At 38.7% G+C, this 17,498-nt stretch overlaps 1 protein-coding gene across 6 annotated transcripts in view; it reads left to right on the top strand.

Annotated features, from left to right (window-relative positions):
* Nucleotides 1-584: 584 nt before the first annotated feature.
* CEP162 (centrosomal protein 162) overlaps nt 585-17,498 on the top strand; it is a 91,128-nt gene continuing 74,214 nt past the window's right edge. For 2 of the 6 annotated variants that reach the window (XR_015555217.1, XM_004422082.3), the window contains exons 1-6: nt 585-818; nt 2,214-2,332; nt 7,497-7,611; nt 10,588-10,734; nt 11,070-11,253; nt 13,577-13,644. Coding sequence is in view for 5 of the 6 variants with exons in the window: in XM_004422082.3 (XP_004422139.1) it covers nt 2,276-2,332; nt 7,497-7,611; nt 10,588-10,734; nt 11,070-11,253; nt 13,577-13,644 (571 nt within the window). In the remaining variant the exon portion in view is untranslated. Of the gene's footprint in view, nt 823-2,213; nt 2,333-6,402; nt 6,520-7,496; nt 7,612-9,514; nt 9,743-10,587; nt 10,735-11,069; nt 11,254-13,576; nt 13,645-17,498 lie in introns of those variants that run through there. The other 4 variants (XM_087443838.1, XM_087443839.1, XM_087443841.1 and 1 more) reach the window with 4 other exon arrangements.

Here is a 17,498-nt window from a genome sequence, read left to right as displayed (position 1 = left end):
CTGCCAGCAGCTATCCTTTCAAGCGGTTTTACTTTCAGTATCCTAAATGCTGTCTCTGAAACTCCAACTTGTGTTGTGTTCTTTTTTTTTTTTTGAGTAAGAAATAGTTAAAAAAAATTAAAATTAAAAAACCCAAAATTAATTGTAAGATGCCGCTATAGAACGGGGGAAAAGGAGGGGTAGCCGGAAACCATACAGAAGCTCTGAGACCGGTAGCTGGTTGAGGTGTGTTTGTGTGTATTTTCAACGTCTTGCCCACTAGATGGTGGAACAGAGTCCCTATCCTGTCAGCAGAGCTCTTTCTCACAGGTTTGAGTTTCTCTCACCACGCCCACACGGCTGTGCACGTGGAGGAAATCCAATAAATTACATTTTTTCTAAACTTCTGCTTAGAAAGCAGCGAGCTGAAACAAGAAGTGTTTGGGGAATGTTAGGAAGAGAAGTGCGGGAATACGACTAGGGGAGCTAAACTACATTTCCCAGGAAGCCCCGGGCTGGGCCTACAATCCCCATCATGCCCGAGTTCCGGCTCTCGTGACCCGGTCGTACCGTCCACTTCTCCAAGGAGCTCAGATAGAGCCACGGAGTCTCTACTGGAGCAGCAGCGACGGCCGTTACCCCCAAGAGTACCCCAGCCGCGGCTATTCCACCCTTCGCTCGTAGACGCAAAAAAGCACTAAACCGCTGTCCCGCCGGGCCCACGAGCCACGTGACCAGCTGGGTCATGTGACTCCAGAGCCGGGCGGCTGAAGTCTGTTACCCTGGCAACTCTTGGGCCCCGCAGACCTTCTGGGAAAGCGCGGAATTCAGAAGCGAAAGTAGGTGAGGCGTGGGCACTTGCTTCCCACTCGGTTCACCGTGGCCAGGGCTGTCCTCAGATCCGCTCCTCAGGGCTTTAGTGTCCCCGGTCACTCCCCTCCGTTGCCCGGACTCCATGGCAAGGGAGTCTTTGTCTTCTCGCCAGCTGCAGAACCCGCGCTCCCCGGAGCTGGGACCTCGCGGAGCTGAGGGCCCATTGCGGGGATCCGCCTCTGCTCAAGAATTTGGGGCCAAGACCTTAACCCCATACGCCCTGATCTGATCAGAAATGCAGTTGGGGGGAGGAGGTGTTATTCTGCAGGTTGGGCAAAGTATTGTCCCAGTCTGGGCAAGCACCCTCCCTGGCCTCTGCAAAAGCAAGCTGTGGTTTGAGCTGTCTCCGGGATCTACAGTCCAGAAGCTGGGGCAGATCTGAAGTTGGGTTCATTAGAGAGGCAGGGGAGAGCTTTGCCCTTGCAAATCATCGTTGCATAGTTTTTTTGTTGTTGTTGTTTTATAAGGAAGATCAGCGCTGAGCTAACATCCATACTAATCCTCCTCTTTTTGCTGAGGAAGACTGGCTCTGAGCTAACATCCATTGCCAGTCGTCATCCTTTTTTTTCCCCAAAGCCGGAGTAGGTAGTTGTATTTCATACCTGTGCATCCTTCTAGTTGCTCTATGTGGGACATGGCCTCAGCATGACCCAACATGCAGTGAGTCCGTGTGTGCCCGGGATCCAAACCCGGGCCACCAGTATCGGAGCGCGCTCTTAACTGCTAAGCCCCGGCTTGCCCCACCATTGCATAGTTTTTGTTGGTCTTCCTTCTCTCCAAAAGAAACAATTGGTTCTGATTTGTATGCGCCGTTAATTTTATTTTAGGTAGGTTCTGAGTCTTAGTAAATTCCATTTGTGTCTATCTGGAAACGTGTCCATATCTGGAAACAGTCTATTTTGCAAAACTATTTATATGGATTGGTAAATAACTAGCTGAATGAGAAGACAACACAAACTCTGTCTTGTGCTTTGTAAAAAAGAAACAGTCTTTTGGATTTGCTAATTTATAATTTTTAAAAGATTCCTTGAGAGCACCTGGTTTGTTTAAGGGATGTTAAATAACACACACACACACACACTAATATGTATAGACTTAGGAAACATTGTGGGGGCCACCCTTTAATAATAGGATATTAACAATGAAAATGTAATTCTGGACCCTAAGTGCAAGGCAAACAGTGAAAGCTGCATTTCCAAATCAGTTTTATTAATGAATTAGGAATCTCTTGTCCAGTTTACTGGTCAATAATTGTGCTTATATACTAAATCATAAGAGAAATGTGTGGGGTTTAAGTCTGGTTGTTTTCATGATGTGAAATGGGTTTCCTCAGAAGATGTTTATTATCTCTTGTTATTTAGTGTTTCCAGTGTTGTAAATATTTTGGAATGTTTACTTTGGGAAGCAAAAATTATGATTGATTATGGCTCACTATTCCAAAGAAGAGCTGGATGAAGAGTTTGAACAGTTCATGAAAGAGGTAAGTTTATATTTTTAAAAGCTGCATTGTAAATTTATCTTATAAGAAACTCAGCCTTCAATTCTCTCTTTCACCTCTAAGATGCAGTAAGTCTGTCACCATGCTGTCAACTCTGCCTCCAGAATATCTCTCTCATCCCTCTAGTTCTCTCCTTTTCCACTGCCACCATCCTAGTCCAGGACACCATCGTCTCACCTGGGCTACTGCAACCGTTCCCAAGGCCTGTCCCATGTTCCTTCCACAAACTGCAGCCAGCATGAACTGTTACATAAATCAGACTCTGGTCGCATAAATCAGACTCTGGTCCTCCCCAGTGTAAAATACTCTATTGGCCTTCCATCACCTACAGAATAAAATTCCAACTCCTTCCCGTGGTTTACAAAGCCCTGGATGATCTTGCTCCTGTCTACCTCACTGACTTTATACCACTCTTTCCCATTACCCACTAATGCTACTGTGGCCTTTTTTCTCCTTCAGACATGCCAAGCTCGTTTCACATTAGGAGCTTTGCACTAGCTGTCCTTCTGCCAATAGTGCTGTTCCCCTATTCTTCACCTAGCTGGTGAAGATCTCATCTTGAATACCACTACCTCAGAGAGGTTTTTTTCATGTTTATCCAGTAAAAAGGTAACCACCAAGTCACTTCTTAGTATACCATGTATTTAATTCTCCATGTAGCACTTAGCACCATTCATTATTTACCTGTGTAGGTCTGCTTTCTGCCTCCCATTATTAGAGTGTATGGTCTATACGTGATGGTTATATGTTCATTGCTCTACCCGCAGTACCTAATAGATGCTTAATAAATATTTGCTGAATGAATAAATTAGAGGGTTACACCACATCCTAGGTATTTATAGAGATGGAGAAGCCTTGCAGAGCATTCAGGAGAGTCACATTTTAACTAACATTCTTGTTCATAAAGGGAGTTGGATGTGTGATGAAGTAGAAAGAACCTCAGTTTCATTATCTAACAGAAAAAATAATGCCAACACTTTGTAGGATTGTTGTACCGATTAAAAAAAGCATCTACCGATTGCCAGGATGTAGTAGATACTCAGGATATGAGTTTCACTTCCCATTTGAAAAACTGATTTTTTTGTATCAAATATGTGCACATTTTGAAAATTAAGTTTATAGGAAGTATTTTCATTGTAAAAGATAAAAAGCAGTATAGGCCAACTTTTTTCCTTTTACCCCCCATTACCACCCCTCCAACACTCTCCCTCTCCCTCCTTTTCCCTCCCTCCCTTCCTCTTCCTCTCATATTCAGCCTCAACTCATAAAAGCTGTTATCTCATGTTAGAGATTTGGATAAGGTAGTGTCTCATTTTTAAAAACGAAAACCATGATTTTATAGTTATGCTAACTTTTTTGGTCATTTTGATAAATTATTGTTCAAACAGTTTGCTCAAAGGTATGGTTTACATATCTTTGTTTTTAAGGAGATTGGTGGGACCAGATTTTTTCCCCCCAGCTTTATTGAGTTATCACATACCACACAATTCACCCATTTAAAATGTACAATTGGGTGGTTTTTAGTATATTCACAGAGTTATGCAACCATCACCACAATCACTTTTAGAACATTTTCATCACCCCAGAAAGAAACACTGTACCCATTATCATTTACCCCCTTCCCCAGCCTTAGGCTCCACTAATCTGCTTTCTGTCCCTGAAGATATGCCTATTACAGACATCTCATAGAAGTGGGATCATACAATATTTGGTCTTTTGTGGCTGGCTGCTTCCACTTAACATAATGTTTCAGAGTTCATCCATGTTGTAGCATCTACCAGTACTTCACTTATTTTCATAGCTGAATAATATGCTGTTGAGTTCTATCCACTTTTTGGCAGTTATGAATAATAATGCTGCTTTGAACAATTGTGTACAAGTTTTTGTGTAGATGTATGTTTTCATTTCTCTTGTGTATATACCTAGGAGTGGAAATGGTGGGTCGTGTGGTAACCTTTTTAACCTTTTGAGGAACCGCCAGACTGTTTTCTATGTGACTGTGCTATTTTACGTTCCCACCAGCAGTGTATTAGTATATTGGGGTTCCAATTTCTCCATGTCCTCACCAGCACTGTTATTATCTGGGGAGCAGCATTTTGTTTCGTTTTATTTTTAATGATAGTAGTTTTTGAAGCAGTGTGGAAGATTGTCGAAAGGAGGAATACCTACTATGTATTAGACAGTAGAGTGGACTCTCCATTTCTTTTTCTGATCTTTTTCTGATCTTGCACAACCCTGCAAGGTCAGTGGTACTGTAACTATTTTTAATGGATGAATAAACTGAAAACAGGGGTAATTTTCCCTAAGCAACAGAGCTAGCATATTTGGAAGTTGAAATTTGAACTCAGATCTGCCTGGCCCCAAAAATGTATTCTCCTTCTTCCGCATTCTATGGGGCCTTGAGGTTTAGGAGGAACAGACTTAGTCTGAGGCAGGTTATCAGAATCTGATAAACAGTGAGATGTAGGGAAGAGAGAAAAACAGAACATTTCAAGGTGATGGTGAAGGTTAGAGATGGAATGGAAGGCGAAACAATTAAAATTTAGATAGGATAAAGAATAGTTTTCTTCCCGCCTTCCATCCTCCTGCCTGGTTCTCAGGTAAGACAGTGAGTTCCTTTTGAACATTTAAATTAAAATTGACATTCTTACAAGTCATTGAGGTAGAGTTGTTTGGTTGGCAGGTGGAAATGTGTGTTGTTGTCTTCAAGTTTAAAAGGTCACTCAGGTAACATTGTCCTCACTGGTGGACTACACAGTGTAGTGGAAAGTGGACAGGTTTTAGTCAGAGAGACCTTGGTTTGAATCTCAGCTCTGTAACACTTTCTAATAGTAGCAACTTGGGCAAGTTGCCTAACCTCTCTGAGCTTGTTTCCTCATCAATAAATCTCTGCTGGATTGCTTAAAGATTGAGATAACCTGAGTATAGACCCTGACATAGAGCAGGCATGGAATAAATGTTGGTTTCTTCCTCAAAAAAGGTGTATAGAATTGTTATGAGAGGTTCAGGGATTTGATCGGAGACGTAAAAGACACTCTCCACTCCAAACAAATGAACTGAAGGTATATTTTATTATATAGAGGATAATAAAGGTGATAGTCTGCAAACAGATCCGAATAGGTCAAATATTAAGAGGGAAAAAACATCAGCTCGACTGGAAAGGGAAAACATCCACATCGACTTAAGAGAAATGACACAAATCAACCGGAAAGAGAAACACCAGGTTGACCAAAAAGAGAAAACATCAGATCAATTACTTCATATCAAATCAATTACTTCACATCAAATCAATTACTCACAATATCCACGCCCCACTGCCAGGAGAGTCCTGTCAATCGACGAGGCTGGGCAGGGATCACACGTCCTGGGCAAGGCGTCCCTTCCACAGGTGGAGCTCTCACCAGGTCTCAGCTTCCAGCAGTTTTTATACCATCAATAATTTTCAGAGTAAGCAATTACAGAGTTTGCAGAGCAAGCATTTAGTGTTTCCATGCACAAATGGTTATCAGTGGCCTACGTGCACTGAGCTCCCTGGCTAACGTCCCAGCCCAGTAGTTGTGTACGTGCATTGTTCTCTCTGGTTATCGTCTTAGCCCGGCACAGATGGCCAGTCCATCCCGTGCTACGACGCTCCAAGAGCCTTGAAATGTTACAACTTGCAACTCTCGCCGTGGGAGAAAGGCCAGTTCCTGGGAAAAGGCCAGTCCCCACCACACAGAAAGCAGCTTTATATTTCTTTGTGTGCTGGTGGCTATAGGTCAATGGAGCAGCCAAACATGGTTGTACTCATCTTAAGACAAGAATGAGGATAAAAAGGCCCATGAGCATGGTCTTGGGGAAGTCTCGAGTTAAAGAAATGGGCAAAAGAGCTAAGAGCTATTAAAATAGATCGGTGGAAAGGTCACAGAGCTGAAGTGTAACCTGGAGGAAGTGATGCTGTGAAGTCAAAGGTAGGGAGTTTCAAGAAGTACGAGTTGGTCACCATATCAAATTCCATGATGTTATCAGGGAAGATGACTGACACTCGTCCCTTATTTGTGGCATTTAGGAGGCCTTTGTTGCCAGGAGGAGAGCTGTTTGGATGGGAACCAGATTTTAAGGGGTTGAGCAGTGAACTTGAGAAGTTGGTATATAAAGGAAAAGTGATAAAGAGGTGGAGTGAAAAGAAGGTAGGAATAAGGAACTTTCCCTGTTTATTTTGTTTTGTTTTTGTTTTGCTTGTTTTATTTTTTAAAGTAGAGTAGACTTGAGTGTTCATTCTTCCATGCCACAATTGTGCCAGGTGCCATGCTGGGCCCTGGGGATGCAGTGATGAGCAGGTTTATAATCTGAGGGAAGGAGGGAGAGGAGAGAGAGGAGGGAGTGAAGATAGAAATGAAATGGCATAACCAAGGAAGCGAGAGCCTGGAGAGGTGAGAAGGGACCCCCCCCTGCAGGTTTCCCTTGGAGTGGAGGAGGGAATTTCTCTTCTAAGAGGAAAGCAGTGTCTTAACAGGTGAGTTTAGCGGTGGAGTGAGGGGAAGGAGGCTGGTTTTTGACTGAAGGTCTTTATTTTCTCAGTAAAGAGAGAGGCCGAGTTATTGGCTGAGAATGAGGGGGGTAGATTAGGGTTAGAGTAGCGATTTAGGATTGTAGTAAAATTTGGATCTGAAGAGTAGAAAAGACAAAAGTTTTTTAAAGTTTTTTAATCATTGTGACAAAGCACTAATTTCTCTGGTAAACACCTGAAACTCAATTCTTCCCAGTCTTAGAATTCTGTGTTCTTCTAGAGTGGTGGTAGGTAATTTTGCTCAGTTGTTATTTATTCTTAGACCCTAGAGAATGTGTAGAAGAGGATTGTATCCTTCTTTTTTCCCCTTTCCTGATTACATTTCTTGATCAAGTTTTCTTTATTTCTTTGTTGTTATTGATGACGTTTTTCTCCATGGTTGGTTTACATGTTTAATTCTGGATGTGAAATCAATGTTCAGAGATGTATGCTTGATTTGTAAATTATTTTGGCAACGTATGTTTAGAAATGTGAATTTATACGTTATTGCTGAAAACATGTATGTGATAGCTGAACTGTGACAGAAGTAAGAGAAACATTTCTAGTGATGAATCTGGGATTCTTGAACTTAAATTCACTGGTTTGTACCTGATTCAGCTTTCAGATGATTCTTTTGAAAATTCAAGCAAAACACCTAGACAACCTGAAAAAGAAGTGAAGAAGAAAGATACAGTGCCATGGTGGATAACTGAAGATGATTTTGGAGATGGTGGTAAATATTGCTGATTTTTAATTTCCAATTATTTGGCCACAAGGGGTCAGTCAAGACTTTTAAATTTGGATTTTGTTACTGTACTATAAGTATACAAAGAAAATAATATCAATAGTGTGAATAGTGTGAATTTTTGTGTATGAATTGATTTTTATCTTTTTTATTATATACTTATTATATAATTGAGAATCTGTGTTTCTGCATTATCAGGTTATTTTACATTGAGATAATTTATATTTACTCAAATTAAGATGGTGAATAATACAGGTATATTTTTATATTATCATGTTTAATGGTAAATTGATTTAAGGTGATTTAATAAAATATTCTGACAATGTATTAATGTCATCACATTGGAAGATTTTAACAAATCTGTAGATTTTGGTATCACAGTCTGTTAATAACAATAGTAAAAAAATAATTTATTGCCTTAATAGTAAAGAACTCGTTATTGATTCTGTCTGGCATATGTGTATACCTTTCCCAGAACTATTTCTAGTCACATCTTTACAAATGGTAAATTACTCTCTGGAGTGTTTTCTTCGGTATATCTACTGTATATGATACTGCTATATCCATAAGGAACCCCAGACTACTTCTGTTAAGTACCTATGTTTGCACTATTTGTGGATTATTAAGCACCATTTTATAAACTGATAGGATTTCTATATCTCTTCTCTAGGGGAAGAATTTACCCCCGGTTTTTGTTTTTTCTCTTAAAATTGAGCCCGAATTCCTTTATGTGACAGTTAAGGCTCTGCAGAATCTGACTGGACTCCTCCTTTCTAGCCTCACGTGCTCCAGCCACACTCGGTTATTCCATATCTCCTCGAAACACCAGTGGCTCCATGCCGCTGTGCCTTAGCTCATGCTTTCTTGCCACTAGAATGCCTCTCCTCTCATCCTTCCTGTCCAGTAAAGCTTGGCATTACCTCTTTTTGCAATCCTTCCCTAACTCGTCTAGCTCCCTTGTCAACACAATTACTTATTGCCTCCCGTGTTTTGAAGTCAGAACACTGCAATAGCACGTACACGTTGTGTTGGTAGTTGTAACCTTTGGGGCTCCTCCTGAGGTTGGGAGCTTTGTGAGGGCAGGAAACGCTTCTTTTTCCATGTATCCCCTGACCCTCAACAGTAAATAATAAATGTGTTTAATAAATGAATGTTAGAATGAATTTGATAATCACTTCTCTGTTCTTCTTAATACTGGACAATAAAGAATTGCCTTATTGAAAAATTCAGTGTGTTTTTTTAAAATAAATCCTCAAACCATGCTGTAATGCTAAAATGCTTTGCACGTGAAGAATTCTTTTTTAGAATCTTACCCCCCGTTGGTGCTTAAAAAGGATATTACATGATGAAGTACTATTGGAGTTGTTGACGAAGATTTGAGACTTAATTAACATTAAAGTCTCTTTTCTAGAAAGTAATGAATCAGAGATGGAATGTGCAAACTCACCCTAAAGGGAAAGACTAGATCCTAGACCAACACTTGAATGTAACTTGACTAAAGGTATTAATAATTTTTTTAAAAGAATGTATCAGTCAGAAGTGGATTTAATTAGTAAAGGATACAAAGAATACTTAAGAAGCAAACTTTGACAATGTCTGTTGAAAATAGGGGAGAAAGTTTCTCTGCCCAAGGGTGTAACCTGGACATTTATGGAGTTCATGTTATGTTCTGAGTACTAGACACTAGTATACAAAGACAAGATATGATTCCTGCCATCAAGAGTATAGAAGTTTCTAAGGGAGAATTGAACACCCCTCTTGAGGAGAGGAATGCATTACCAATCTTAGATAGACGCCATTAAATGTCAACATTGAGCTACCTCAACCCTATAATTTTGTTTTCTCTTTCAGTTGCTGTGAGGATAAAATGTTCTGCCTAGAGGGTGAAACTATCTAATCCTGCTACTGGTTATACTCTTCATTAGAAATAACTAAATTGGATCTTGGTTTCGGTTGTATTAGTCTCTCATGAGCTTGGTTAGTGTGGGTCCCTGAGTCCAGCTTCAGAGCTGATGTGAGACCCTGGACAGATGCCACAACAGCACCCCAACCTTGACATGCCCGTTTTCATTTGAAGTGTCTACAGATATATCTCTTGATTTTCTGCAGCTGTGTGGAGGTTATTATTTGATCCTTTAAAACCACTATTCAAGCAGGGCCGTAAAATAAATTGATTCTGAACCCTTTCAAGAAGACACAAATTAGAAATTAAAATCAGAATTTTTGACTTCTTAATAAGGCTTCCTTCTGAGCAAAAGTGATATTTTTCTAATCTTAATATTTATATCACACAATATAGTTATTTACTTTTTCCGTATATGTATCAATTTTTTACAACAAATATCTACTATTAGGGTAAAGAAATTTTGATATTGCATAACTTTTCCAGTGTTTTCTAGTGTTTTTGGAATAAAGAACAAAACTCCACCCCCTGCCTATGAGAACGAGCGGAGTCTGACCATCGACTCCTGCTCTGGGCTTATTTCTTCCCAGCCTACGCTCACTTTCTAGATCAACCTCACTGGCCTCCCTGCATCCTCAGATGTGGCCTGCCCGTCCCATTGTGGACCCTTGTACCTCCTCTTGCTCCCACCTGGAATTGTCACCCTTTCCCAGTTTGCCTGGTTATTTCTTACTCTTCCTTACTCTTCCTGCACATAAGGCAGACGATGTTCTTTTAAGTGCTGTGGTATACTGTATTAACCACTTGTGCTTCAAAATAATTTTAAAAATCTTGTCTCATTATGTACATTTTTGAAAGATTCCATTTAATAAGATGCACTGCAAATAGAATTGTAATTTTTATTTTGTGACTTTTTGGTTTGATGGCTTTTTATTTAGTAGACTAGATTTATTTTGTAGCTACTGTCCACAAAATTAGTATAACAGTACTACTGTGTTGGTATGGTGGTCAGAACAATTTTCTTAACATAAATATTCAACTTTATTAAATCCCATCTCTAGGACTGCTTGGAACGAATGTAAGCTATTTGAAAACAAAGAGGACTTCTCATCCTGTTATGGATGTGGAAGAGGAGTCTGCTGAGAGGATTCAATTTCTTAAGAGCAGTGGAACCTCTATCTTAAGTATTGACAGCTTAGAAACAAATGGTAAGAAATATGAGGGATATGAGTTGACAGGTTAGTTACTATGCTTATAATCGGAATTTTGTAAAAAATTAACTCATAGCTCTCTTGGAGCCTCCTTTACTGGAACATGTAGACAGATTTAATATTTTCCTAGAAGGTTTAGAATTACACCTCTCGAGAAGCCTTATAACCTTACATATACATTGTAAATATAAATCTATATTTGGTGGGTAAGAGATTAAGTAAAGTATGTTTTAAATTTTTAAGAATTTTACGATATAATGTAAATAAATGCATCATTAAAATTTTATCAAAATTCTGTATGTTAATAAGATATATTTGTGCTTTCCATTTAGAGATGGTAGTTTCAGAGCTCGATCATAATGTTCTAGGATTGGGATTGGACACGTTAGAAGAACAAGAGGAAAAAGAGCAGTTTTTTGCCAGGCTTGAGAAAGGCTTAACATCTTCCATTGATTACTCAAGATTGAATAAGGAGTTGGATTCTAATGACTCCATACATTTTAAAGCTTTAAACAGGTAAGATAAATACAATATAAATTAATCGTTAAATGATTTTTGTGTTGTTTTTTTTTTTTTTAAATCAGTGCCTTTATTTTTTATTTATTTATTTATTTATTTATTTTTTTGTGAGGAGATCAGCCCTGAGCTAACATCCACCAATCCTCCTCTTTTTTTGCTGAGGAAGACGGCCCTGGGCTAACATCTGTGCCTATCTTCCTCCACTTTATATGGGACGCCGCCACAGCATGGTTTGCCAAGCAGTGCGTCGGTGCGCGCCCGGGATCCGAACCAGCGAACCCCGGGCCGCCGCAGCGGAGCGCGCGCACCCAATCGCTTGCGCCACCAGGCCGGCCCCTGTGTTTTTCTATATTTTTGGAAGGCTGGTATATGCATGGACTTAAATCGGTAAACATTGTATCAGACAAAAGTTAATGCTTATTTTTAACTCTATTCTCTGTTCATTATTTTGGTCAGGGTTTTTCTTATATATGCACAGGGTATGTTGATTTGTATTTGAGAGCCCACTCTGCCTCCAGGTATCGGAAACTGCATGCCTGAGATACTATTGAGACTAAGAGCACATTATCAAAAAGACCGTACTAGGAAAGTAATATATTAAGTGCTTTTCCACAGTAAGGTAAAGAAGAGTCCCGGTAGCTATTATAAACTCGGGAAACAGGAACAGAAAGGGAAGGGGGAGCCAAGGAGCAAAGACAGATTTGGTCTGTGTCCTGCCTTTGTGTATGGTTGACCCTAATGATTATCAGGAGACCTCATGTATCCTGGAAATTCTACTAATTGAGTTGGTCCTCTAAGTACAGTAGACCCTTGACATTCTTAAGACCTTTGTGAAACCTGATATCTTAATTTCCTTAGTTTCAGTTTTCCATTTAATTTTTTAAATTATAAATGGAAGTCAGATTACAGTCTTCAGATTTTAAGATCACCAAACTAGAATTAAATTAAGGGTCAGGAGAATCATAACCTGTGGTTATTGGAGTGCCTGGTCTCTTCAAGATGCTTAGTTTCTTATAGACAGTGGACAAAACAGTGACTTTCATGGACTTTGTAGGGTCTGAGATTTTTACCCACCCTACTTGCAAACTAACAAATTAGCCTGCCAGTTTTACGGATGCTGACAATAAACACAAGATTCCTGGGTCAGAAATGAAGGATTTCATTTCTCATCACAAGAGCAGTACCAAAGTGTCATGTTTATTTGCCTCAGTTCTCCGTGCCACACAGGGCCCACAGCAATACAAAGGCAATACAGCCATGATGGCTGTCTGCATGTGTGGTGGGTTGCTTTACAGAAGAGGATCACTGAGCTTGAGGATTTATTGCTTACGTAGTGAGTGGGAACAAGCCTGCTCTTTGTCTGGACGGAAACATTGCCTCATCTCTCAGAGTTGCTCACTGCAAACACAACCCTGAGAAATGACCTAGGAAAGAGGGGTCCATGCCGCTCGTTTATGGCACACCAAGCAGAAACATGCAGGGATACTCAGGGCCCATGGTGACTGCCTCTCCCAACAGTGACAACCCAGATTAGGCATGCACAGGTTTGTTGGTCACGAGTTTTAGCCCATTTGCAGTATTTCTTAACTTTTTCTGACTTCTTAACAGTGTTCTTAACTGCTGATATTTCTGCTCCAAAACGGGCTAATCAGAGTACAGCATATTATTGTGTATGCAATATTAAGTGTTTGCTGCCATTATTATGATAGTCTTATAATTTCTTGGATCTGCTAATGATGTCATTAAAGACAGAGTTGATGGACTGAAAAAGGTAGAACTGATTCCTTGGTTTGAAAGAAAGCAGTATATGAACTAATATATCCGATATAATGAAAACTTGCGCAAGTTCCTTTGTCACCTTGCTGAGTGTTTCGTGGTTTAAGGCTCCTGTTCTGCTTCCATTTCAGGATTAAATTGCGTATTAGCATGTGAATGCTGACCCTGGCATGTTTTTCTGGCCTCCATGTAGACTTCACTCCGTCTCATAGCTTTCGGTCATTTCCTAATCTTTCATGTAGAAAGGATATCTAGGTCCTGAGACGTGTAAATTGACACACAATTATGTCTAAAATTGTGTATGTGTACTAAGTTAAGAAATATGACATTTTTTTTCCTTTGTGTTACTTTGGCAGCTACAGTTAGGCTTTGAGGAACCTTTATGTTCAAAACATTTTCCTTACAGCTCCCAGATTTTTAACGTAGAACAAGAGTACTTGAGAAGAACTGTATAATGTTAGAGATTTTTAAAAAATATACACAAAGGTTTGCATGGAAGTGTGTTATTAACATGTAATACTAAATTAAGTAAATGTTTTTCCAGTAATCAAGCTGATATAGAACTAACTGAAGATAAACATGAGAATGAATCGAAACATGAAGAACTGGCAGGTAATTTCAATGGTTTTTAAATTTACAACATTTGAAAAGATAACATAGCTTTAATAAAGACCTTGATAAGAGAAAAATAATTACTAAAAAGAAAATCTAAAATTGTCTGCTAACATTGTCTTGGAAAGAGCTTGGAACAGGTAGAGGGAATTGCCTATGTTAGAACCTGAGCGACCAGGAAATTGGTAAAAGGGTACTGCTGCCTCGTTTGCTGGGAGTGGGCAGTGGACCAGTTAGGAAGACAGAAAAGGGATTTTTGTGCTGGGCCCAGGGGAATCTGTGGAGCCAGGACAAATACCTCCCAAGCGTGATTGGGGGGGTATATCTTTTTCCATCTTTTGACTTTTAATGTGTGTTTTTATATTTAAAATGGTTTTCTTATAGATACCGTATAGCTGGGTTTGGCTTTTTTATCCAATCTGAGGATCTCTGACTTTTAATTGAAGTGTTTCTACCCTTTACAAAAATATATTTATTGATATAGTTATTTACCGTTTTGCCATTTGTTTTTTTATCTTTTCATCTTTTTTTTGTTGTTATTGCTTTTGTGCTGCATTCTATCAGATTGAGTAGTTATAGCATTCCATTTTATTCCTTCTTTTGGCTTGTTACTTGTACCGCTTTGCTGTATTTTTTTCCTTAGTAGCCCTATGATTCACAATATCTTTATCTTTATTAGATATCTTTATCTTATTACAGTCTGCTTTCAAATAACATACCACTTTATATGTCTTAACAACAGTCATCTCCCTCCAACCTTTTTGCTATTTTTGTCATGTATTTTTCTTCTATTTTAGAAACCTCACAATGCATTATTACTTTTAATAGTCAATTATCATTTAAAACTTTTTAAACAGATAAAAAATTATATTTATGTAAAAATTTATATGTATCCACATATTTACCATTCCCAGTGCTTTGCATTCTCTTGCATAGAGTTGAGTTTCTATCTAGTACTGTTTTTCTTCAGCATGAATTACCTTTAAAATTTCTTGTAATGCAGGTCTACTGGGAACAAATTCAGCTTTCATTTGTCTGAAAATATATTTTGCCTTCGTTTTTGAAGAACACTTTTGCTTGATATAGAATTTTAGTTTTCTTCCTTTGAGCACGTTAACAATTTCATTCTCTTGTCCTCTGACATTATTTCTGATGAGAAGTCTGTGGTAATTCCTATTATTGTTATCTTGTATATATTGCATCTTTTTTTCTCTGTTTTCAAGATTTTTCTCTTTATCCCATGTTTTTTGACAGTTTGATTATGGTGTATCTTGGTGTGCTTTTCTTGTATCTTTCCTCTTTGGAGCTGGTTGAGCACCATTGATCTGTGGAGTTATAATGTTGATTAAAATCAAAAAATATTTTGGCCATTAATTCTTCAGATATCATTTTTGCTGCCCCCTGCCCTAATTGCAAGTATGTTAGAAAGCTAAATTTTGTCCCACAGGTCACTAAGACTGTTTCATTTTTTAAAGCTTTTTTCCTCTTTGTGCTTCAGTTTTCATTGCTATGTCTTCAAGTTCACTGATTTTTTTTTTTTCTTTAATCTTCTGTTAATTCGTTGCATTTTTTTTTTTATTTCACTCTAGAAGTTCCTTTTGTATCTTTTTTATCTCTTTGGTATCTTTCCTCATTACGTTCATTTTATTTCATGTCCTCAACATTGAGCATATTCTGCTGATCTCAACGTTTGTTCATTTCTGGGTCTCTTTCTGTTGACTGCTTTTTCTCTTAGTTATGGGTCACTTTTTCCTCCTTGGAAATCTAGTAATTTTTTATTGGGTATGAGATATTGTGGATTTTTACAGTGTTGAGTAGCTGAATTTTGTTTTATTCTTTTAAAGAGTGTTGAGCTTTGTTCTGGCAGATAGTTGATCCTTTTGAGGCTTTTCTTATGCTTGGTTAGGGGAACTCTAGAGTAGCCTTTACTCTATGACACTACCACTGAGACACAGTGCTTCTGCTACTGAATCCCCTGCTGATCATTGAGAACTTTTTTCACTCACGCTGGTTAGAGCTCCAAAGTCTCCTTGCCCTGTGTGAACTCCAGGAATTATCCATGCAGCTTCTCATTCTTGGCTCAAAGTACACATAACTGGCTTAGTATTCAGCAAAGACTCAAGGGGACCCCATGCAGATTTCTAGAGCTCTGTTTCTACATAGGTACTTCGTCTCTTTGTCCCTGGCCTGCAGCTTCTGATCACCTCAGCTCTTCTGAACTCTTACCTCTGTCTCCTCAACAGTGACACTGTCCTGATCTCCACCCCGCTACTTAGCTTTCCAGAATGTACGTACCTTCAGGGAACTGTAGGGCTCAGCTCACTTGTTTATCTTTTCTTAGGAATCACATTTTTGTGCTGCCAGTTGTCCAGTGTCTGAAAACAGTTGTGTCATGTATTTTGTCCAATTTACTAATCGTTTACAAAGTCCTTGAACTTCAGCATAGTAGAGGAGAAATTAAAATTTGCAGCTATGTTTTCCAACAAAGAATAAAAAGTCTTCAAAAAAGATGTTTTAGATCTTTTACATTGAATATTGTTTATCTGAATTTTTAATATATTTTTTATTTATGCAAATAATATTTTCAAAGTTACAAGGTTAGAGAATATAATAATAGAAATACTACCTTGAATGTGTCACATCTTCCTGCAGAAAAGGTTGGAGCACTACAAATTAGTATTCTCATTTTTTTCCAAACAATATAGTAGAGCCTGGATGTTGTTATATCTGATATTTCTCATATGAGAACCACCTTCTCAATTTAATTTTACTCTTTCATTTTTATATCAACTTAATTTGCCTCAGTGCTTCTTTCTGAAATCTCTAATATGCTGTTTTCCTTCTCTTTATTTGTTGTCCTGTCCATCTCATTTCTCTCTGTATCTACCAATGGCATTTCCTTCTTACTTCAAACCTATTTTATTCATGACAGATTCCTGGGGCGGGGGTTGGTCATTCATATATTGGACAGTAGTATTTGCCTATAGACTGTGCAGTTACTATGTGCAAATTACAAAATGTAGTTTTGAAAAGTGCATATTGATTAGCACTTTTCCCAGTCAGAAATGATATATGGCTTTATAAACTTTCAATTCAGATTAAGCATAACACTAGCTGTAATAATACTAACAGAGATAATTATTACTATGAACATAATAGCTAACACTTATATATAGTGCATATTATATATCAGCCACTGTTCTGAACACTCTAACTCTCAATCTTTTCAGCAGCCCTTTGGGATAAGTACTATTATCAGCCCTATTTTCCAAATGGGAAAAGTAAGGCACAGAGGGTTTATGACCTGCTGACAGTTCTACAGCTGAAAGTCGTAGAACCAAGTAGTGAATCCAGGCCTTCTGGCTCTTGGCCGTGCTCTTAAGCACTGTGCTGTACTGCCTGAACTGGTTCTTACACTGCCTCTTTGCAGTCACACGAACACTACATCCCCTTCCATTGATTGCATGTAGTTCCCAAATCCCAAGTGGTTGTCTAAGTTCATTGTCATGCCCTCCCATATCTCCTCTCCCCTTGCTCATCATCTTTTCTTAAGCAAATCTTATCTCTGAGGTTACTTAAAATTCAGTGATTCCCACTTAGAATATTCAAGTCTTCATCATTTTATATTGGTTTAGCACCTAGAAGTATGTTTAATACAAACTAATTTCTCAGTAACTATTTTGTGACTTAATTATGTCTATTGATATTTAGAAAATCCCAATGTTCTTTCTTATCTGGAAGAGAAACAAGGTGAGCTTCTCAGCCTCAGAACATAGATATTAATGCAGTTACCTTACTAACCCAGCTTATCCAGCTAAGTTACAACACCCATGCTGTTCCAACCTCATATTCCT

The sequence above is a fragment of the Ceratotherium simum genome, chromosome 19 (assembly GCF_057802395.1).
Source record: "Ceratotherium simum simum isolate JZ-2026a chromosome 19, ASM5780239v1, whole genome shotgun sequence".
NCBI classification, from domain to species: domain Eukaryota; kingdom Metazoa; phylum Chordata; class Mammalia; order Perissodactyla; family Rhinocerotidae; genus Ceratotherium; species Ceratotherium simum.
The sequence above is the reverse complement of the archived record's forward strand: the minus strand, read 5'-3'. Positions and strand labels throughout refer to the sequence as shown.